General features: G+C 39.2%; 1 protein-coding gene across 3 annotated transcripts in view; it reads left to right on the top strand.

Annotated features, from left to right (window-relative positions):
• Positions 1–25,070, top strand: part of abca5 (ATP-binding cassette, sub-family A (ABC1), member 5) — a 98,679-nt gene that overhangs the window by 8,728 nt on the left and 64,881 nt on the right. For 2 of the 3 annotated variants that reach the window (XM_072242636.1, XM_072242635.1), the window contains exons 4-9: positions 887–1,060; positions 4,000–4,115; positions 9,205–9,431; positions 12,776–12,917; positions 15,680–15,868; positions 20,136–20,283. In XM_072242636.1, the coding sequence (XP_072098737.1) occupies positions 887–1,060; positions 4,000–4,115; positions 9,205–9,431; positions 12,776–12,917; positions 15,680–15,868; positions 20,136–20,283 (996 nt within the window). Of the gene's footprint in view, positions 1–886; positions 1,061–3,999; positions 4,116–9,204; positions 9,432–12,775; positions 12,918–15,679; positions 15,869–18,663; positions 18,797–20,135; positions 20,284–25,070 lie in introns of those variants that run through there. The other variant, XM_072242637.1, reaches the window with a different exon arrangement.

Raw genomic sequence — 25,070 nt, 5'->3', positions numbered from 1 at the left:
AGCCTTGCTAAAGTCCAGATAGAGGACATTAATTGCCTTATGCTTATCTACCTTTTTGGTTACTTCAACCAACTCTAAAAGGTTTGTTAGCCATGACTGACCATGAAAGCTTCTAATCAGACTCTGTCCGTCCAAATGCTGGTAGATCCTGTCCATCAGAATTCCCTCCAGTTTCTTCCCCACAACTGATGTCAGGATGACAGATCTATTGTCCTTTCTACCCTTCTTAAATAATAGAATAACATTAGCTACTGTCCTGTCTTCAGGAATTTTAGCAGTAGCTAATGATTAAGCAAATATCTCTGCAATTTTCTTCCTAACCTCCCACAAAGTCCGAGGATGCCCACAGTTGGGCCCTGGGGATTTATCCACTTTAATGTGCTGTAAGGCTGTAAATACCGACTCCCTAGTAATATGATTGTTTTCAAAACATCTCCAGTTGTTTCCCTTCTCTCTTGAGCAATAGTGATTTCTCACCTCAGTAAATACCTAGGAGATATATTCATTAAAGATCTCAGCCATCTCCAGTGGCTTAAGACCTAGGCAGCTCTGCTGATTACTGAGGGGATCTGCCATTCACCTAGCTACCCCTTTGTTCTTAATAAAGATAGAAATGAAAATTTGTGGAAAAGGAAAATCACATCAGGAATTTAGTAGTTTTTGTTGTTTAAGGTATTTTCTGGAGTAGAATGACACTCCTGAAAACATCTTTAGCAGTTAGTTCGCTGTCAGACTATCTTCGAAGCAATGTAACAATTTTGCTAGCAAATTATTCTTCAATAATGAAAGTCTTATTGAAAATTGTTTCATAATTCTGATACTTATTGTTTTAAATCTGCTTCAAATAGCATTATTAGAGTTAAAAAGTGAAAGCTTCTCATTATAGGGGTGTTACCGCATGGATTTACTGATGAAAAAGCAATGGAAGAAGTTTGCTGTTCATATGCTTTAAGACCATTGGTGGGAGTTTCTTTCATCAGTCCTTTATCATATCAACTTCGTTATCCCTATAATAAAGTTCCAAGTACTTCAGAAAAAATTGATTTCATTGATGAGAAAGGTAAAGTGCTTTAAAATTTGTAAAAATCCAATTGTTGATCTATTAGTTTATTATGTTTAAGACTAAAACCATCTTAATTGTCTTTGAAATGTCTTGAGGTAATTTCCTCTTTCAAGGCATCAAATAAAATCAGGCGGTTGTAGTTGTGAAGGGTCCAAAATTTATTTGTTTGCAAACATACTGGCAATGGCCAAAGAGGGGCTGATTTGAGCAGTCTCAGTTGCAGGAGTATGTGCAGAAGCATGAAGCTTGAGGTTGTAATAAAATCAAGCAGAACTAATTACTATGGGTAATATTTTGAATTTGCATGATAGTGGGTAGATCACCAATATATAAACTTGATAGGTATATTTGTTCAGTCATGAATTCTGTTTGTCCATAGGTAATAGGAGATACTGATATTAAACATTTTGCACATAATCTTTATGTTTGAGACTTAGAAGATATACAGGTTTCCCCTGCCATCCGAAGGTAGAGCGTTCCTATGAAATGGTTCGTAAGCTGGAATGTCGTAAAGCGAAGAAGCAATTACCATTTATTTATATGGGAAAATTTTGTGAGCGTTCGCAGACCCAAAAATAACCTACCAAATCATGCCAAATAACACATAAAACCTAAAATAACAGTAACATATAGTAAAAGCAGGAATGATATGATAAATACACAGCTTATATAAAGTAGAAATACTTTTCCACAATCATTGCCTGAACTGTTCTCCGTAGTGAAAATCTCACGCAAGCGCCGTCGGCAAAAACACAGTGCTAGTGCTCTCCAGTAACCTTTAAGCTATGAAGCTGCCAAATCATACCAAATAACACGTGAAAATACACAGCCGATATAAAGTAGAAATAATGTATGTACAGTATAGTATCACTTACTGGAATTGGGAAAGCGCGAAGCACACTGATGATGATGTGTTAGGCTGAGTCGTCGCAGGTTGGGTGGTGCAGTGGCCCCACCCTCCGGGCAGTGACCCGATACCAATCTGCAAAGCATGCAGCAGTAGCCGGGAGGCACACAGCACATCTTTAAGAAAAAAGCCGAAACAAACATGCTAATTAATTAGGTGCCACCGGGCACGTAATTGTCGGCCCAGATCAGTGCCGATTGCCAATTGCATCACCTCTGATATGGGCTGACAATTACGTGCCAGGTGGTACCTAATTAATTAGCATGTTTATTTCAGCTTTTTTCTTAAAGATGTGCTGTAAGTCTCTGGGCTACTGCTGCATTCTCAGCGAATTGGTATCTGTTCGCGGCCTGGGTGGTGGGACACTGGGGTGTCATCTTGTCATCTGTTTCCATTAAAGCAGGCAGCTCATCTTCTCCTATGACTGCCCGCCTTGATGTCGAAGGTCGAGGTTCGTCGTTTGCTGTGGCTGATGTGAAAGGCTTGCTTGACTGCTGAGCCGCGCGCATTTTTCTATCATACAGTTCTTTGTAAGCACTCAAACCATCTTGCAAATATCCCCTAAACTGACGTACCCTTTCAAAATTAAAGTCGTACTTTATCATTACTCATTCAGTTTCGATTGTTATCCTTTCCTCTTCCAATTGCATCAGCTCTTCATCTATCAGTTCTTGGTCATGGGATGCCAAAACCTCTTCAACATCATCTTCGTCAGCTTCCACAAGCCAAACTCGCTTAGTCCTTACTTCGCTCACCATGATCGAAACGCTTAATTATGTCTAGTTTTACGCTAAGTGTAATACCCTTACGAGCTCTTTTAGGCTTTTCCAATACCTTAGAACTCATTTTGCTAACGGCTGCTCACAGGCATGTGTTTAAGCAATGTCGGCGAGAATACCATTCTGAATCCGGGGGAGAGCGGCTGCTCGGGGTGCGCGCTGCCTTTTATTGCGCGCTGATTTTTTTTCGCGCACTGCTTTTTTCGTAACAGTGAAAACACCTTCTGTTAGCAAAAAGAGGGTACTAATGTAGGTCTTTCATAACAGTGAGGTTTTGTAAGGCGAACGTTTGAAAAGCGGGGGACACCTGTAACTGAAACCTACTTTTAACATACAAGCTTGACAGTTTTGAAATTCTTTAGAATTCTTTTGCTACATAAGAATAGGCTGCAACTAGACCAACTCTCCAGTTTGATGTCAGACTTAGTTCCATTATTTCAGTTCTTCTGTTTGCTTGTGCTGTATACAGAGTTGACTCACTGATGTTTTTATTTTTGCTTTTTTATCCTGTGCCTTGGTGTTCATATTGAAAGAAGTCATTCAAAAGAATTTACGTATAACAAACAGTACAGGCAATGTTTCAGTCTGAGACCCTTTGGCGGGACTGGAGAGAAAAAAAAGACATCCAGTCTTGCTGAAAGGTCTCGGCCCGAAACCTCGACTGTGCTTTTTTCCATAGATGTTGCCTGGTCTGCTGAGTTCCTTCAGCATCTTATGTGTTGCAGAGGACCAATTAATATCACTTCAATTTGGCAATAATTCTGTATCTCTGCAACTTCATCAGAAAAAATTGCATGTTGCAAATGAGCACTATGGGTAATACTGTAAGTCACAAACTGGCCCTTAAATCTCTTCATAACTGCTGCTTAAACAAGCACTTGAGTTATGTTACTTGGATTTTATCCATAATTTCTTTAGTTTTTTTTATTTTAAAGCTATAATTAAATGTTTAAATGCTTTTGTGATTTCCATGGAAATTGTAATCACAATTGTAATAAAATTTATGCATTTTAATTTCCACTCTTTTCCTATGGTCTATAAGCTGTACATTAATATTTAATCTTTGTACTTGAATTCCTTATAGTCATGAGTTGATACTTACCTCCTGTGATTAGTTGTAGTTTCCACATATCAAAATTATTTTCTAAAACCTAAAATGTATAATAAAATAAATGCTTGAAGATTTTGATTTTATGAAAATACTCTTCTTTTACTTGGGTATTCATGATCTTCAAATATATTTATCCCAGCAAGTTGTCGTTTGATTTCTGCTTCCTTGAGTCAACTGATAGATTGTCCTGGAGCCATGTACCTATTGTCAGGATTTGCAACGATTCAAAAATATATTGATGTCGCCATTATTAAGGTGAGTCTAAAATGGTCGATTCATATCATTAGGAAGGGGAAAAAAGATTATGAGAGAAAACTGGCAGGGAACATAAAAACTGACTGTAAAAGCTTTTATAGATATGTAAAAAGGAAAAGACTGGTAAAGACAAATGTAGGTCCCCTGCAGACAGAAACAGGTGAATTGATTATGGGGAGCGAGGACATGGCAGACCAATTGAATAATTACTTTGGTTCTGTCTTCACTAAGGAGGACATAAATAATCTTCCAGAAATAGTAGGGGACTGAGGGTCCAGTGAGATGGAGGAACTGAGCGAAATACATGTTAGTAGGGAAGTGGTTTTAGGTAAATTGAAGGGATTGAAGGCAGATAAATCCCCAGGGCCAGATGGTCTGCATCCTAGAGTGCTTAAGGAAGTAGCCCAAGAAATAGTGGATGCATTAGTGATAATTTTTCAAAACTCGTTAGATTCTGGACTAGTTCCTGAGGATTGGAGGGTGGCTAATGTAACTCCACTTTTTAAAAAAGGAGGGAAAGAGAAACCGGGGAATTATAGACCGGTCAGCCTAACGTCGGTGGTGGGGAAACTGCTGGAGTCAGTTATCAAAGATGTGATAGCAGCACACTTGGAAAGCGGTGAAATCATCGGACAAAGTCAGCATGGATTTGTGAAAGGAAAATCATGTCTGACGAATCTCATAGAATTTTTTGAGGATGTAACTAGTAGAGTGGATAGGGGAGAACCAGTGGATGTGGTATATTTGGATTTTCAAAAGGCTTTTGACAAGGTCCCACACAGGAGATTAGTGTGCAAACTTAAAGCACACGGTATTGGGGGTAAGGTATTGATGTGGATGGAGAATTGGTTAGCAGACAGGAAGCAAAGAGTGGGAATAAACGGGACCTTTTCAGAATGGCAGGCGGTGACTAGTGGGGTACCGCAAGGCTCAGTGCTGGGACCCCAGTTGTTTACAATATATATTAATGACTTGGATGAGGGAATTAAATGCAGCATCTCCAAGTTTGCGGATGACACGAAGCTGGGGTGGCAGTGTTAACTGTGAGGAGGATGCTAAGAGGATGCAGAGTGACTTGGATAGGTTGGGTGAGTGGGCAAATTCATAGCAGATGCAACTTAATGTGGATAAATGTGAAGTTATCCACTTTGGTGGCAAAAACAGGAAAACAGATTATTATCTGAATGGTGGCCGATTAGGAAAAGGGGAGGTGCAACGAGACCTGGGTGTCATTATACACCAGTCATCGAAAGTGGGCATGCAGGTACAGCAGGCGGTGAAAAAGGCGAATGGTATGCTGGCATTTATAACGAGAGGATTCGAGTACGGGAGCAGGGAGGTACTACTGCGGTTGTACAAGGCCTTGGTGAGACCACACCTGGAGTATTGTGTGCAGTTTTGGTCCCCTAATCTGAGGAAAGACATCCTTGCCATAGAGGGAGTACAAAGAAGGTTCTCCAGATTGATTCCTGGGATGGCAGGACTTTCATATGAAGAAAGACTGGATGAACTGGGCTTGTACTCGTTGGAATTTAGAAGATTGAGGGGGGATCTGATTGAAATGTATAAAATCCTAAAGGGATTGGACAGGCTAGATGCAGGAAGATTGTTCCCGATGTTGGGGAAGTCCAGAACAAGGGGTCACAGTTTGAGGATAAAGGGGAAGCCTTTTAGGACCGAGATTAGGAAAAACTTCTTCACACAGAGAGTGGTGAATCTGTGGAATTCTCTGCCACAGGAAACAGTTGAGGCCAGTTCATTGGCTATACTTAAGAGGGAGTTAGATATGGCCCTTGTGGCTACGGGGATCAGGGCGTATGGAGGGAAGGCTGGGGCGGGGTTCTGAGTTGGATGATCAGCCATGATCATAATAAATGGCGGTGCAGGCTCAAAGGGCCGAATGGCCTACTCCTGCACCTATTTTCTATGTTTCTATGTTTCTATCAGATTTTTTACCCGGGTCACATGTAGCATGAAAACTATCTGGAAGAGTTGAAGAAAGTAATTGTATCCTTTTCTGAATAAGTATGTTTTTTTCCTCAGTCCTGTTTTCTTTTAAGCAGCAGAAAAGAAAATATTTCCATGTTTAGCTGCACGTAATAATTTCTGTTGTCCATATTACTGGGAAGTTGGATGATTGGGAAGCTTTTAAAATTCAACAAAAGGCATCTAAAAAGCTACAAGAGGGGAGGAGATGTAAACTGAGGGCAGACTAGCTAATAATATAAAGCAGGATACCAAAAGATTTTTCAGTTATATGAAGAGTAAAAGGGAGGTGCAAGTTGATATTGGACCACTAGAAAATGAAGCTGGTGAGGTAGTAATGGTGGACAAACGGCAGATGAACTTAATGGGTATTTTGCATCTGTCTTCACTGTGGAAGACACTAGCAGTGTGTCAGAGAGCAGGAATGAGTGCCATTGCTATACAAAGGAAAAGGTGCTTGGCAAACTCAAAGGTCTTAAGATGGGTAAGTCACCTGGGCCAGATGAACTACATCCCAAAGTCCTGAGAGAGGTTGCAGAAGAGATAACGGATGCATTGGTCATGATCTTTCAAGAATCACTTGATTCTGGCATGGTCCTGGAGGACTGGAAGATTGCAAATGTCACACCACCCTTCAAGAAGAGAGGAAAGCAAAAGAAAGGAAATGAAAGGCCAGGTAACTGAACCTCAGTGTCGGAGTCTACTACTAAGGATGAAGTTTTGGGGTACTTGAAGACTAATGATAAAATAAGTCAAAGTCAGCATGGTTTCTGTAAAGGGAAATCTTGCCTGACAAATTGTTAGAGTTCTTCAAGGAAGTAACAAGCAGGGTGGACAAAGGGCAGGCAGTGGATATCATTTACTTGGATTTTAAGAAGTCATTTGATAAGGTGCCGCACAAGAGGCTACTTAACAAGATAAAATCCTGTGGTGTTACAAGTAAGATACTGGCATGGATAGAGGAATGGCTGCCAGGCAAGAGTCAGTGAGTGGGAATAAAAGGGGCCTTTTCTGGTTGGCTGCCAGTAACTAGTGGTGTTCCTCACAGGTCAGTATTAGGACTGCTACTTTTCACTTTGTCAGTTATTTGGATAATGGAAGTGATGGCTTTGTGGCAAAGTTTGCAGACGATACAAAGATAGGTGGAGGGATGGCTAGTGTTGAGGAAGCAATATGATTGCAGTAGAACTTAGACAAATTGAAAGAAAGGGCAAAAAAGTGGCAGATGGAATACAGTGTTAGGAAATGTCTGACAATACATTTTGGTAAAGGGACAATAGTGCGGACTATCATCTAACTAGGGAGAAGGTTCAAACATCAGAGGCGCAGAGGGACCTAAGGGAGTCCTCGTGCAAGACTCCCAGAAAGTTAACTTACAGGTTGAGTCTGTTGTAAAGAAGGCAAATGCAATGTTGGCATTTATTTCAAGGGGAATAGAATATAAAAGCAAGGAGATAATGCTGAACCTTTATAAGACACCACTCTACTGGAGTATTGTCAACAGTTTTAGGCCCTATAACTCCAAAAAAGTGTGTTGTCATTGGAGAGAGTTCAGAGGAGTTTCACGGGGATGATTCTGGGAATGAAGAGTTAATATATGAGGAGCATTTGGGTCCTTTGGGCCTGTACTCACTGTGATTTAGAAGAATGCGGGGGTTTCTCATTGAAACCTACCAAATGTTGAAAGGACTAGATAGGGTGGCTGTGGAGGGGATGTTTCTTATGGTGGAGGTATCCAGGCCTAAGCCAGACAGTTGTAAATCTGTGGAATCCTCTGCCACAGACTGTAGTAGAGGCTAGGTCTGTGCGTATATTTAAGGCAGAAATTGATCCTTTCCAGATTGGTCAGGGCATCAAGTGATATGGTGAGAAGGCTGGTGTATGGGGTTGAGTGGGTTCTGGAATCAGCCATGATGGAATGGCGGAGCGGACTCAATGGTTTGAATGGCTCCTACTCCTACATCTCATGGTCTTATAATGTAATGTATTTAAACTAATATGAAGCTGATGTGTAATGAATAATACTCCAGGTTTAATAAAGATTTTAAAATATAGCACAACTCTAACAATGAAGGCAATTTCATCATTTAGCTTCCACCAAATTAGCAAAAGATGTGAAATAAAAATAGTGTATTGCTCAAATAAATAAATCCCTGGTCTTTCTGGAGACGTTAACATAGAACATAAAATAGCACAGTACAGGCCATTTGGCCAACTATGTTGTGTTAACTTTTTAAACTCGCTCCAATATCAATCTAATGCTTTCCTTCCACATAGCCCCCTATTTGTCTTTCACCCACACGTCAACTTAAGGGTCTTTTAAATATCTCTAGTGCATCTCTTTCTACCACGAACTGTCAAAGCACTTTCCACACACCCACCGCTCTGTCTAATAAAAATAAAACTACCTTTGACCTCATCCCCCCCTCATATTTTCCTCCAATCATCTTAAAGTAGTGCCCCCTTGTATTTGTTCTGTGCTGGGAATGGTCATTGGATATCCATTCTATCTATGCCCCATCTTGTACATGTATATTAAATCAGCACTCATCCTCTGTTTCAAAGAGAGATACCCTAGTTCACTCAGCCTTGCCTCTTAAGACATGTTCTCTAATCCAGACAGCATCTTGGTAAATCTCCCCTGCACTCTCTGTAAAGCTGAATAAATAGGGTTATTTAGCATTGTTTAATATTGTTTGACTAAACCAATAGAGTAATCAAGTTCTGACTATTATGTGGATTAACCAAGGAGTTCTAGCTTCCATTTAAAAATATGGTTAAAATATTTACCTTAACATTATTTTAACCCAGTAAGTTACAGATGTATGTAAAATGATTTATAAAGAATTGGTTTTGATAGATTTAATTCTTCTGTCGATAATTATGCCTAGTATTTATGCTGCTTCCAGTTTTTTTCAAGGAAAGACCATCCTGTTCATGCAGTCTTTCATTGATTCTATCATGGTTATTAGATTTATTGAGTATGCCCACAAGAAAATGAATCTCACGGTTGTATATAGTGATATATATGTGCTTTGATAAGAAACTTACATTGAGTATTGTACTATTCATGCAAATTATCCTAAAAAACTTCTACTTTCAGACACAAACCAACTATTCCATTTGGAAGGATATTATGCCTCTACAAATACAGATGATGGGGTTACCAAGTCACGTTGGTGCAGACATCTTTTCCCATCTTGTCACTTCTCTCTACTTCGTTATTGCTTTTGTCCCATTTGTCAATTTCCTACTGATTAATCTTGTAACAGAGAAAAAGGAAGTGAAAGAGGTTATGAAGGTGATGGGACTATATGACTCTGCTTTCTGGTGAGCTAAAATATTGAATTATTTTGTGAGCTAGTTAAGAAAATGTTAAGTAGACTTAATCTTTGGACACCCAGATCGTTGTCTTTGTTTGTTTCAATTCTGTGTGTGTGTGTGTGTGTGTGTGTGTGTGTGTATGTATGTGTGTGGGTTTGTTTAATTTTGTATGTCAGGTTGATGACATTACAATTTGAAAATAAATACTATGAACTAAGGCAACTATCTGTGTATTGCATTCTCTTTGGATTGAAGGCTTGTCTATTTTAGAAAATTCAAATTATATATGCAAATTCAATGCTGATCAAGTACAGGGAAACTTTGATAATCTGCTGTTGTTTAAAAGAAGTGATGGGTTGGTATCTGGCTCACCAGTTGTCAGTTTCTATTTCCCTCTAATACATGTGGCCCTGGTTACCGTGTCCTCTATGAGTTCGCATTATTACTCGTTTAATACACTTTTCATTCACTTTAAAAAATACATATACTACATAACAGTATGTTAAGAGTATCATTTGGAATAACATCCAGTAATCCAAAGCTTTTGTCAGAGAATTGTGCTGTAATGAGTATTTGAGTTCTGAGAAGTAGAGAAACTTGTGGAGGGAGTTGTAGGGAATTGGCAGTGGAAAACATAGCTGAAAGTGGAGTGATTTTAAAGCTTAGCATCATGGGTAGGCCAGAAATTATTTTGCAGGCATCTCTTCTGGAGCTGGAGGAGATGGGAGAAGAAGGATTTTGAGACAATGGACAAATTTGAAAGCAAGGGTTAGAATTTTGAAATGCAGTGGATTCTGTTTAATTGGACTATCGGTTAATCAGGTTGATCCTGTTTATTTGGAACAACTCTAAACGAACAAAAACTAATCAAGAAAATTTTGAAGATTCCTTTTGCTTATTTGAGATACAATGCCACTTATTTGGAGACTATGGCCTAACTGGTTCTAACTAGCATCAGTTGCACGCACTTGTGTGTCTATTAGATGCCACACTATGCTTAGAGTGAACAATTTTTCAGTAGTGTCTGTGGCACATGATTGTGTTCAAAATGTGGTGATTTTTGTCTGGTAGTTGGCAAGAAATGAGCAGTAAGACAGTTCTGAACTGTTTTGCTTACTGCAGTTTCAAGCATTCAGGCTTGGAGATGCTAGAAATGGGCAGGAGTGAAACAAAATAATTTCAATTCAAGTTAAGAGCTATAAAGAATTTGGAAGTATTGACAACCATCTTGAATGCTACAATGAAAATAAAGATCTGGAGAATGCAGTCATTGGTAGCATTTTATGAAGGCAGTCCATCATCTGCACCAGGTGTCTGCACTGATTTTGTTCATTGTGTATACGGGATGAATCCCTCCATCAATAACTATTAGGAGCTATTAACGTTTTATAGTACTGTCATACTATTGGTACTGTGATAATCTGTTCTGTATTTCATTTAAATGCATAATTTGTATCTCAGTTTGTCTTTTTAAATACCTTTTTAACTATTTCCATGAAACTTTGGCTAATTGGGCAGCTATTTAATTAGGCCAAAATGTACTTGCCCCACTGTCTCCCAATTAGCTGGAATCCATTGTACACATTCTTATGGAACAAGAAGCCAGTGTTTGTTATTGGAATCAATTTTTTCCCACTTTTATATCAGAAAGATGACATTAATGGCCAGTACAACTGAGGTTTGATGGAATTAACAATTCCAATGTCACAAATATGGTTGTATTAAAACAAAGGCTAAATCATCCACAGTAAGTTAGTACTTGATATTCAAATATAGAAATCTAATGACAATGCAACAAGCTGTCAAAGTGGAGAACAGCATCTTTACAACCTCTGTTTTGCCAGATATTTGTCTTCATTTGCATTACAATAATCAGTGCGTCCACAGATACTGCTCTTGCCACTTAAATTGCTGAGGCTACGTCTACACTAGACCGTATAATTTTGAAAACGCTGGTTCTGTGTAAAAACGATAGGGGTCCACACCAGGCGTTTTTGAAAATACCTCCCTCCACATTAAAGCGGGTATTTGGGCGAATCTCCTCCTACTGGGCATGCGCAGGACACACAGAAAACAAGCGAAGAGGAAACAGTATACTTGGTTTGCGTTTGTCCAGTTACAGACTAGAAAGACTTAAAAGGAAATTGCCAAACAAAAGACTTGGTACGTGTTTGTCCTGAAACATTTTCTACAGCCATAGTCTCTTCACCGATGAAAGGGACGACAGCTACAACTAAATGCAATAAGAATTGTTACTGGGCAAAAGTGAAATTTGCTGTTACCTCATTTGTTTGCCCTTATTTTTGCCATGTCTTTGTGTATTATTTTGCTGTACTTGACATGTGCAATAAAACGAGTTAACAGGACAAGAGTGACAATTGCTTCTATTAAATGTTTGCACAAGCAATATATTAATAAAGCACCTTGTTAAATGTAGAAAACATGTCTGCATCAGTGTTATCTTGTATTTCTATACAGTGTTACATTAGGTTGTTACACATCTATTGTCAGATATTGTTGTTGTGGTGTTGGAGGTTGCGTTCAAGAAAACAATAAAATGTCGTGCTGCCGCCATCATTTGTTCCGGCACGTCATCACAGCGTTTTTAAAATTAGCCAGTTACCCCGTATACACCACAACGCCCAACCGGCGTTTTCAGATTTAAACACTCTGGAGAGTGTTTTAGAAAAGCTCCGTTTTCGGGGGAGGAAAACGCCGTTTCATTGTGGATGGAGGGTCAGAACAAGAGAAAAAGCTTTGGTTAGAGATTTATCCGGTCTAGTGTGGACGTAGCCTGCATTCTTCCAGCTGTTAAATTTTTGCTCCAGATTTCTTTATTTGTTTTGTGTCTCTTAATGACTAATACTTAGTTGCAAATTTTGAAGAACAGAATCACAAAATTCGGATTTTGTTTGAAACAATCAAGTTCTTACTTGTCACTTCACTTTTCTGTTAATACCATGAAAACAAAATGGACACTAGCATTTTGTTATGTACAGCAGTGATATTATTGGAATAATAATATATTCAAAGGTGCTGAGAGATCATCCTTAAAGGCCTGTCTGTACCAACTCTTACCAAACCACAGCTAAGGCATTAATAACTGAAGTCACCTTCACTGGACTCTGGTTTTGTTTGTAGCAGGAGTAAAAATACAGAGATACGCACAATGACATTTGTGGTAAAACTTTGAAAATGAAGTTCAGGAATTTTGTCAAAAGCAAGCCTCCTATGTTGAGTTCTGCAAAAAATATTCTGAATTCATAAAATTTGCAATGCCTTTTGGAATGAATGCTTGGAGATTAGAGCCATTTCTCATTTACTGATTAACTATCCTTATGTTTTGGCAGGTTATCCTGGGGCTTCTTGTATACGATTTTAATCTTCATCCTATCTTTTGTGATGGCAGTCATTGCTACTCAGACATCTCTGTTTCCAAGAAGCAGTATATTGGTCATCTTTCCTTTGTTGTTTCTTTTTGGAATTTCTATTGTAAGTCATACTCCAAGTACACAGTATATTGATCAGTAATGACACTTAGTCCTTTAGCTTTGAAATATATAAAGGCATAGTCTTAATTTTCATACAACTTGCTAAAGTAATGTTAAAGTTGTCAAAATTCTATATCTGTTCTGTCACTCCTTAGATCAGATTAACATAAAATTGATAATGACTAAATTTAAGATTTGTTAGTGCAGGAAGCTACACAAGAAATTATTATAGGCAAGCATTAGAACATATTTTAACTTTTGTATGATTGATTTTGTCACAGTGATGGGATGCCTGAGATGTATATCGTTAGTTTAATTTCTTCATCGGTAGAAGACATGCCTCTTAATTTGCTTTGGATGTTACTTTTAATGGAAGTATCAAGAAGCCTTTAAGATTGGATATCATTTTCCTAACTTTGAAAGTGTGTCAACATTGTTCTTGACAAATATTTACTCTATTTGGATTTCCTAGCTAGCCAAAGGACTATTGCCCTTCTTTGTGAAATTACAACCAGAACAGGACTACATCAGATTGGGAGGAGAGAAGTATATGTCCAATTCTTGTTTGCCCCCCAAAATGTATTACCTCGCACTTGTCATTATTAGGAAATATCTGTACCAGCTTTTTATAGGAGCCAACATGTATACATCCCTCATCTTATTTTTCTCTGGTAACCTTGATCTCTTTTTTCTTCTTTCAGAAATTGACCTTTAATTTTCATCTATTTCCAGTATCCCTCTTGAATAATGATTTAGAATTCTGTGTCCTAAAACTTCATATGTAAAATTCCATGCCACCATTGCTTATCTTTGGCAATCTGACTTCCTTTGCATTAGTTTCATGCGTCTCATCATTATTTTTCAACGTCTTGTGGTTTTGCTTAACAGCTGCTGAGTTGTTTACTGCAGCCATTTGCTGTGATCTACAGCTTTCCTCTTGGTCATAGAGTTGTACAGCACAGTCGCAGGTGCTTTGGCCCATCACATCTGTGCCAACTGAAGCACCTATTTATACTAATCCCATTTACCCACATTAGGTCCATAGACTGCTGTGCCTGATGACTCAAGTGCTTGTCTAAGTACTTCACAACATTTAAGAAGCATCTGCATCCACCACTTCCATGTCAGTGATTTAAACATTTCAATCCCACTCTGTGTGGAGGAGAAATTCCTGCTGATCTCCTGTACACCTTTCACCTTATACCTATGCCCCCTTGTCTTATTACACCCTCTTTGGTGGGGGGGAGGGGAGATGCTTTCCATCTACCCTCTCTATACCCATCATTTTATATATCTCTATCAAGTCACTCCTCACCCTTCTCTGTTCCAGGGAAATGCAAACCCAGCCTATCCAACTCCCCTTGTAATTGACGTACTTCAATCCAGGCAATGTATTGGTGAATTTCCTCTTGCCCTTTCCAGCACAATTACATCCTTTCTACAGTGTGGTAACTAGAACTGTCCGCAATACTCCCAATGTGGCCCAACCAATGTTGTAATATGACATCTCGTCTCCCATATTCAATGTTATGACTGATGAGAGTAATTATATATGTTCCTTTCTTTCTTGTGTCTTAATTAACTTCCTCCTTTGTCTGTTATATTTACTTCACCAGCTCCATGTAGCAAGTTCAGTATTCAAGATATAAGATTCACGATTCATTTGTTATCAAAGAATGTATAAATTGTACAATCTTAAGATTTGCTTGCTTACAAGTAGCCACAAAGTAAGAAACCTGAAAGAACCCAATTAAAAGAAAAAAATGAATAAAAAATAAAAGACCAACAGTCGATGTGCAAGAGAAAGAAAAAAATACAAATAAAGCAAATTACAGCATTCCAAACTGAAATGTAGTCCTTCCCCACAGCAGCCCGGAGTAAGCCCAAAGCCTCGCTCATTAGTTCATCATATTAGCAGGCACAGAGCACAACAGCTGGGGCAGTCTTCATAGTCTCAGTGCCATGGAGATTACCATCGCAGATAACGAGTGAAATCGGCTCTTGTCACGATGGACAACCTGTCTTTACAGTCTATTTGGGCTGGTGTTTAAATTGGCCAAACAACAGGAAAGCAAAAGGCTCTGACACCCTGGAGAGAAGTGAAGATCATGGAGAGCAAGTGAAATCAGATCTCGTTTCCAATCTGGGCCAGCGTTTAAATTGTCTAAACAGCGCATTGTACCTTGCGCTGGGACTGGGCCTAGACTACATGCCCAGCGACTCGCTCCAGGCCCAGCCCGAAGCTGCGTCAAGTTCTTCAGATCAGCTTGGCAACCAGAGTAATCCAATCTCACATCCGGGCCGATTGAACGAGCATCAGAACTTCTCTGCCCGGGCCCCAGCATCTTTCCTACTATTTTGTATGATCAAGCTGATCCTCCATGCTGTCCATTGCACTCCATATCCTTTGCCTTTTGCATTCTACCAATAGCTCTGGCCTCCTGTTATAAAGTTTACGAATGATGTTTGCTATTTTCATGGCACTGTTCTCTACATTTTTTGTACATTTATATAATAGTGCTTTTATTATGTCTTAGTTTCTTTTGAATATGTAAACATGATCCATCTAAGCCCAGGAGTGCACAAGGTTTAATGATTTATCAACAAGTACATTGAAAGGGATAGGTTTGTTAGATTAAATAGCATTAATGTTGATCCCTGGGTTTCTTCATTCGCAGCTGCAAGTTGCTAAAAGTCAATGTTATATAGAGAAAGTTGCATATGAGATGCTTCATTTTGAAATGTATATGTTTCATTCTATAGATTCCTTTTTCATTTCTGCTGACTCCGCTTTTTAAGAATCAGAAGATTGCTGGCTTGGTTGGATCATTATTGCTGATGGGTTTTGGATTATTTAGCCTTCTTACGGTGCTGGTTAGAGATTTTCCAGTGTCTGCTGTGTGGCTGCTTTGTTTCTTTTCCCCTAGTGCCTTGGGCATTGGGATTTCACAGGTATTCAGAATCTAGAAAATAATTTAATTGGGTGTATGTGACTTATGCATCTGTTGTTCTTTACTTTCTGCCCATTAGCGATTGCATTATTCCATTTGCTTTGAGCAGAGGTCAGATTTAAAAATTAGGCCAACTGGTTAAAATGGTCTCAGCATTATGATGTTGCAGCTATACCAGCATTTCAGTTGTGTGCTTCATCTCCTACACACCACATAAGCTGAATGAAGTGCAATGCGAATATGTCAAAGAGCAGCTCCAATGGTGTCAGTCTTTTGAAGTGGCAACACAGAATTACATGCATGCTCAGCAAGTTGGAAGCATTATTGTTGTGAGATATAACTAAATGATCCTATAAACGGCAGATTACAAAAAGCTTGCTATTCATATCTCATACAGTCAATAATGGTAATGTAGGAAGAGGAGGTAACTTCATAAATATCCCAATTCTGTAAAAATATCCCAAATGAGACCAGAATATCTGTAAAAAAGACATAGCTGATACTTGTAGCCATTTTAGCCCAAAGTACTAAGTATTTGACATCTTACTTTTAAGCCCAAAGTACTAAATATTTTTGATGCTTGGAACCTGAGGTTCCTGACTTCACAACCAATTTGACACTCATTTGATTCATGTCATGTGATGTCAATAAATGACTGAATCCTAATGAGGCAGAGAAGTGTTTCTGTAGTCAAGAGTCCCAGTACTTTGTAGACAAGGCAAAATTTAGTGGTGAGGATGATAGTCTAGGGCTTCAGGATGACTTTGATCAGCTGGCAATTCAGCAGAGGGAAATCGATGTTAAGTGATACATTTGGGTGATCAGTTAATCATAGCATGTGCACAATGAATGATAGGGCCCAAGGCATACAAGTCTATAAGATCCAGGAAAGTGGCACTAGCCTTATTGAGTGGACATAGAATATAAAAACGGGGAAGTTATAGTGCAGCTTTATAAAACACTAGTGAGGCTGTATCTGAAGTACTGTATACAGTTTTAATCAGCCCAGTATAGAAACGATGTGATTATTCTGGAGAGGATGCAGAGGAGATTCACCAGGATATTATCTAGGACAAAGTGCTTCTACTTTATACTTTATTGTCGCCAAACAATTGATACTAGAACGTACAATCATCACAGCGATATTTGATTCTGCGCTTCGCACTCCCTGGAGTACAAATCAATAGTAAATATTAAAAATTTAAATTATAAATCATAAATAGAAAATAGAGGGAAGAGGGATGAAAAGTGTGTTGGCTGAGTGGGTTGTGTCCTTGATTATCCTGGCAGCACTGCTCCGACGATGTGTGGTGTAAAGTGGTATGCAAAAGTTTGGGCACCCCTGGTCAAAATTTCTGTTACTGTGAATAGCTAAGCCAGTAAAAGATGAACTGATTTCCAAAAAGCATAAAATCTTCAGCTTGCGCCTCTTGAGGTAGTCCACTGTGGATTTTGAGGTGTGTTTAGGTTCATTACCCAAAGCATGATCGATCCACCCTGTGCTTAACAGTAGGAGAGGTTTTCTTTTCATGAAATTCTGCACCCTTTTTTCTCCAAACATATCTTTGCTCATTGTGGCCAAAAAGCTCTATTTTAACTTCATCAGTAGACAGGACTTGTTTCCAAAATGCATCAGGCTTGTTTAGATGTTCCTTTGAACCTTTTGAATAGAACTTTGGGCTTGTGTTGCAGCTAGTGGCACAAGGAACATTTACTGGTAGAGGGAAGAATTAATTCAATTAAATACCAGCAAATTCTGGAAGCAAGCATCACACCGTCTGTAAAAAAAAAGCTGAAGATGAAAAGAGGATGGCTTCTACAACAGGATAATGATCCTAAACACACTTCAAAATCCACAATGGACTACCTCAAGAGGCACAAGCTGAAGGTTTTGCCATGGCCCTCACAATCCCCTGACCTAATTGTCATCAAGAATCTGTGGATAGACCTCAAAAGAGCAGTGCGTGCAACACGGCCCAAGAATCTCACAGAACTAAAAGCCTTTTGCAAGGGAGAATGGGTGTAAATCCCCCAAACAAGAATTGAAAGACCCTTAGCTAGCTACAAAAAGCATTTACAAGCTGTGATACTTGCCAAAGGGGGCGTTACTAAGTACTGCCATGCAGGGTGCCCAAACTTTTACTTCGGGCCCTTTTCCTTTTTTGTTATGTTGAAACTGTAAAAGATGGAAATAAAAAAGTTTTCTTCCTTAACGTATTAAAGAAATGTGTCATCTTTAACTTTATGCCTTCTGGAAATCAGTTCACCTTTTACTCGATTAGCTATTCACAGTAACAGAAATTTTGACCAGGCTGCCCAAACTTTTGCATGCCACTGTATTATGAAAGACTGAGCAGTCTGTTTTATTTTCCTTGGAGCTGCAAACTGGGGGAAACCTGACAGAAGTGTACAAAGATAAGGTAAACAGTTGTAAATGCCTCATTCCCACTTATTTTGCAGAGGTATTTGTAACCAAAGAACTTAGGTATAAGATGAGTTAGAAGTTCAGAGTTTATATTAAGAAGTGTCTGATTGCAACAATGCTGGTATTTGTCTAATAGTCTGGAAAATTGACCTTGTTGTGTCATGTTCACAAAATCTGATGCAGCCAGTTCATACTTCATCAGTGTATTCTCAATGTTCAGCAAAATAAGGAATAAGCAAAGAACCTTGAAGTGATATTTTGTGATATCTAATCACTGATACCTAATCATTGATGCCTGATTTGGATTAAGCTTGGAAAAGTCATATGCTGATTTCATTACAGCCTTGATTCAAACATGGACAAAATGCTTAATATCTGGAGGCATGATGAAAATTACTGCCTTTGACAGCATTTAACCAAGTGAATCTAAAACTCTAAGTACCAGGTCGTTGTCTTGGGTTGCTCAGGACAATGCCCTTGGTCCAGTCATCCTCAGCTGATCTGGTAATTACCTTTTCTTCATCATAATGCCAAAAGTGGAATCGTTTTCTAATGAGGGAGGATCGTAGAAACCATAGTGAGAAAGCAGTGAGTAAGGGCCTCAGAGACCATAGATGGGTGTTGTTTTCATTTGAGAATTGCTTTCTAATGATTTGATGGTACTTCATTCCTTCCACAACACTTAAGGTGGTGAATTAGTCTATGCAAGTAAAACAAGTTATATTCACAGCACACATGTACCAGTATCAACCACAAATAAGGCAGAATGTAACTACAAAATCTAATAATATTTCCTTTGCTAAGTCCCTTGTCATCACCATTTTTTGGATAACCATTGATGAAAATCCAGTGCAAATCCATACATTTCTTTTCCAGAGCATTCACCATCTGTTACATCAATTCCTTTCTTGTGCATACTGTTCACAATATGTGGCATCTAAAAAATGCACTGCTACCAAGTCTTATTCAACACCCCATCTTAAATCTGCAAACTCTTATCACTTGGGCAAAAGGCTGTAGTGGCTTGTAAACATCACTTTCAAATCCTCTTCCACGTCATACACAGGCACCATTCTACTTTCAATCAAATTGCTATTCCTGGGTGAAAATGCTGGAATGTTCTCCTTGGTAACTGTGGGATCTGTGTCATGAAGACAGCAGCAGGTTTAAGGAGGCATGTCATCACTGCCAGCATTTCTTTGTTCAGCTCTTGTCCTTATATTGCACAGAATTAACTACTGTTAAGTTCTTAATGTGAATACTGTAAATAAAAATAAAAACTAAATACATACGGAACTCTATATATATTCAGTGAAAGAACCCTAACAGCCCTCTTGGAATTTCAAATATTCACCTCAATTTCTGTCTCTTGACTTGTATGGCAGTCCCCTTAATTTTGAGAATTAGATTCCTGGTACTGGACACCCCACACAAGGGATCATCAACTGGTCTACACAGTTGAGTCCGGTGAGAATTTTGCATTTCTATAACCCACCTTTCACTCTTCACAACAGTGCATACTATGTCTATATAACATCTCTTCAGGACTGATCCATCCCAGAAAGAAATTCTTAACTTGTTGGCATTAGATATTGCTTATTTTATTTCTGACATTCATTAGTGAGGTGAAGCTAATTAGACAGAATACATCAAATATTTCCTGCTTATGTAGTTGACGATTCAGTAGCATTAGTGCAATACTGGTTGTCACTGGCAAGGTCTTTCTCTTTAATTTGTCCTGATGACTTATTAGAAACTGATGCTGATGCAAATATTTTTGTCCAGCTATGAATAATGTTGCATATTTATTTTTCTCTGGATTATATTTTGTTTTTTTTGCCAGGTTGTTCTTCTTGAAGCTCTTGGCGATGGTGCTCAACTATCAAATCTGTCAGCAAGTCCATTCCCCTTGTATATCCCTTTTATCATGCTAATCTTAGACAGTTTGCTATATTTGGTTGTTGCTGTATATCTTGATCAAGTCCTCCCAGGTATGTAAAAAATATAGTTGAGATACTGTTTCCACCTTTAAAATGCATTTGATCAGATATTTTATTTTATGATATTGTTTGTGGAAATTGCTAAGCGCCAATTAACATATGATTAATTCAGTTGTTGAAATATAATTACTTGAGGCAAATGGGGATCTTTGTTTATGGAAATATGCTACACTCTGAATTCTAAAATCATATAGCATGTAAAGAGGTCCTTTTGGCCCACTTGTCTGCCGACTGGGATAGTTTTCTGCATTAATTCCAAATGACTCAGCCTCTTGTGTTCGAATGACAATAAAGCTAGCTTGTCCAATCTTTCCTTATAAACTAAAGCCTGCAACAACTTGGAGATTTCTTCTGCATTGTTTATTGCTTCCACATCCTTCATTCAGCATTCAGTGTGGTGACCAATTTTAAACATACTAAGTGCAGTTTAACCAAAGCTTTGTACAACTGCAGCATGGCATCCCAACTCGATGCCTCAGTTTGTGAAGGCACGCATGCAAAATGCCTTCTTCACTACCTTATTCACTTTATGTACCTTAAGGTCTTCTTGTATAGGTTGAAGAAATGAATTTTAGATTATGAGAACACTTAGTCCTCTTTTATTGTCATTTAGAAATGCATATATGCATTAAGAAATGATACAGTGTTTCTCAGGCATGATATCACAGAAAACAAGACAGACCAAAGACTAACACTAACAAAACCACATAATTATAACATATAGTTACAGCAGTGCAAAGCAATACCATAATTTGATGAAGAACAGTCCATAAGCACAGTAAAAAAAAGTCTCAAATTCCACGAGTCGATCGACTCCCAAGTCCCCGATAGCGGTGGCAAAAGGGAGAAACTCCCTGCCATAAACCTCCAGGCACCGTCAACTTGCCGATACCTTGGAAGCAGCCGACCCCGAGTCCATCCGTCCGAAAACTCCGAGCTTCCGATACAGCCTCCCGAGCACCATCCTCTGCCGAGCGCCTTCGACCTCACCCCGGCCGCTGAAGCATGCAAAGCCGAGGATTTCGAGGCCTTCGGCTCCAGAGATTCCGGTTACCACACAGTAGCAGCGGTAGCAAAGCAGACATTTCAGAAGTTATCCAGATGTTCGGCTGTGCACTCACATTTGTCTCCGTCAAATGAGAATTGTGCACGGTTCCCTACTTGACAGATAACAGATATTCATCACTGGAGAGGCCGCGCGCGCTGCTGTCGCGCCGCCATCTTCTCCTCACGTATGTATGTCCTACCAAAAATTGATTTTCCAAAGTACATTATCTTTTACTTGGAGATGCAAGGCACTGCAAATACTAGATCTGCACAGCAACAAACAAACTGTTGATACAGGATTTTGATCTGAAGTGTTGACTATTCCTTTCCTCTCACAGATGCTGCTTGACCTGCTGAGTTCCTGCAGTAGATTGTTTGTTGCTTCATTATCTTTCACTTGTCTGCATTAAATTCAATCTATTACAGCAATGCCCAACCTTTTTTGCTATCTTCGACTCCCAAGTTTCATGATATCTGCAAATTTATTATTTAGGTTAGCAGTATACACTACCTTTTGGAGACTTCCTGCCAGAAAACATACCCTTCCACTGCTATTTTTGCTTCCTATCACCAAGCTACTTTTGGAATCAGTTTGCTAGCACAGCTCACATCCTTTATGCTTTAATCTTCTCAACCAAGCTACTACATAAGACCATGTCAAGAACCTTACTGTGGTCCAGGCAATCTCATTTACTGTGCTGACTTCATCAATTTTCTTGGCTACCTCCTCAAAAAAACTTAATTTTCCCCTGCACTGAACCATGCCAACTCCTAATCAGTTCTTGCTTCTCTAAGTGCTTGTAATCGTGCCTTCAGAATCTTCTTCAACAGCATCAACATAATAACATTAAAAAAGAGGAAATGTTAGCAGTCTTGAAGAGGATAAAATGGATAAATCACTGGGGCCTTGTACCAAAAAAACAGACTAACTGTCTCCATATGTACATTCCTCTTAAGAAGGCCTTTGCAGTCTCTACTACTTTTATTGTAAACAAGGGAATCCTGCACAGTCTCAGTCCTGATTACTCACTGGATTAATTCCCACCATATTTTTAAAAATTTTAGTTGTGTTCCACTGGATGTCTTATTCTCTTCATGGTTTTAGGAAAGAATTTATATTGGCCTCTCTCTACTTATCATCCTGTTGATTTCCCTACAGAACTTCCAGGACTGACTGCAAATTAACTAAAACAGCGAGCATGTACTTTCACTCTCTTTATTCATTTAAAAAGTGAATCCTGACTGCTACTCATCCTAATATGGTTGCTATTCTTCTTCTAAAATCGCTTCTTTTGGCCCTTGTAATATGACTTCCATTTCATGGTGACTGTCAGTCTTCAAATTTATAACATTTATTAATCAGTCCAGTCATCTTTTCCTGAAAGTGTCAGGTGTTCTGGCTGATACCTCACTACCTCATCAGTCACATACAATACCCTTGTTGCTCTGATATAAACATGAGCTTTTTGGGCTTCCCTAATTATTGTGGAGTATCATGGGTTGAATCAAAAATTGGATTGTATAACTCGACAACTAATCCCACCATAAATAAACCGCAATTTTGCCCATGCTCATGAAAGGCAGCACAAGCTGGCTCAAAATTTAGTGTGCTGACTTCCACTGTACACCCTTGATTCTGTTAAAATCACATAAGGCAACCTTCCTGTCTCCCATTGAATGTGGACAATGGTTTATTGACATCCTATCAATGATGGCCCTCTTCTCATGTCATCCCAGACATGGGGACTCAGCAGGGTATATCAGAGGTAGTGGTCTCCCTGTTGTATCCTCTGTGTTCTCTCGTTTTGTGGATGGGGTGAAGACTGGGATCAGCAAGACCAATCCCACATAACCAGTCCTTTGCACTGTGCACCCATGTGTGATTAGGTGACTCTGTATACGTGTACATGCATTCCTGAATAGTTAGCTAGTTGATATTTATCCATTCTGCAATCATTCCCTTTTACCTTAACTCTGGCATTTCTAGTGGAGTCCCATTCTTAACTTGCCATCCATTGATAAGGATTTAGTCTGCTTGTTTGGTTAGGGGTTATGTTGAGCTTCATCAAAATTACTGAGACCAACTTGGTCTATGTTTGGCCAGTCTCCTGAATGGCTTAGCTAATGAGATCTTCAATGATGGGTTCATACTTTCTACCATACTAGCTTCAGAGTGATATGAGGTGTGAAACCTTCAAGCTTTTCAGATTACATGTTGAATCACACGCCCTATATAGTCAAACATCTTTGAATTTGGATTCCCCGCTGTGATCATGTTTCCTAAATCAATTTGTGTGTGACTTAATTGTTAGTTCAAAGTTCCCTCTGAAAACTTTGCAGATTTCTACAAAGATTGTAAACCTACAGCCAAGATAGCAAGGGGTTAACATCAATTCACAGTCAAGACTGCAAGTGGTTAAAAGCTAGTTTGTAAGTGAATGATGCTGGAAAGAAAATGCAGATGCTTTTTAAGGATCTGATCTTGCATGTTGAAAAAAAATACCAGAAAATATTTAAACATGCCTTCATAAAATTTGACTTTCAAGACTCCCATTCAACTTCTTGTTTGATTTGGTCCATTGGTTTCTGGAATATGTTACAAAAGGCTCTGCCGTATGATCCCTTAGACTCTCAGTCTGGAGCTCTGCTCCTACTGCCATAGTTTGCAGCTCTCAGTGTAATTGACTGGCACAAAAGCTTTCAAGAGCAGACTCAGCATCTTCATTTCTACATTCGTTACAAGGAGACCTTGCTAATCTCTGTTACATTTGTTGTCAATAAGAGAATCCTGCACAGTTTCAATTCTGATTACTTTCTGTCATGGAATTAATTCCAATGATACTCATATTAAATGTATTCCAGTGGATGTCCAGTCTTCTCTGAATTATTCCCACATGATATGGGAGTGAGTTTACATTTTCCTATCTGTCTATTAATCATCTACGCTCTGTCCGCCAGAGAAAGCAGGATCTCCCAGTGGCCACGCATTTTAATTCCACATCCCATTCCCATTCTGACATGTCTATCCACGGCCTCCTCTACTGTAAAGATGAAGCCACACTCAGGTTGGAGGAACAACACCTTGTATTCCATCTGGGTAGCCTCCAACCTGATGGCATGAACATCGACTTGTCTAACTTCCGCTAAGGCCCCACCTCCCCCTCGTACCCCATCTGTTACTCATTTTTATGCACACATTTTTTCTCTCACTCTCCTTTTTCTCCCTCTGTCCCTCTGAATATACCCCTTGCCCATCCTCTGGGTCCCCCCCCCCCTTGTCTTTCTTCCCGGACCCCCCGTCCCATGATCCTCTTTTATCCCTTTTGCCTAGCACCTGTCCAGCTCTTGGCTCCATTCCTTCCCCTCCTGTCTTCTCCTATCATTTTGGATCTCCCCCTCCCCCTCCAACTTTCAAATCCCTTACTCACTCTTCCTTCAGTTAGTCCTGACGAAGGGTCTCGGCCTGAAACATCGACTGAACCTCTTCCTAGAGATGCTGCCTGGCCTGTTGCATTCACCAGCAACTTTTATGTGTGTTGCTTGAATTTCCAGCATCTGCAGAATTCCTGTTGTTTGTGTCTATTAATCTGCTTATTTTCCCACAGACCCACAAGCACTCACTTTCATATGTCTGTATTTATGCAAAAAATAGCCCTTTGTGTTACTTAACCTTATTTATTCTCTGTTCATGTTCTACAAGTGCATTTGATTTGATAACTGTCATCCATTTA

The sequence above is a fragment of the Mobula birostris genome, chromosome 24 (assembly GCF_030028105.1).
Source record: "Mobula birostris isolate sMobBir1 chromosome 24, sMobBir1.hap1, whole genome shotgun sequence".
NCBI lineage: Eukaryota > Metazoa > Chordata > Chondrichthyes > Myliobatiformes > Myliobatidae > Mobula > Mobula birostris.
This window is presented reverse-complemented; position numbering and strand designations above follow the sequence as displayed.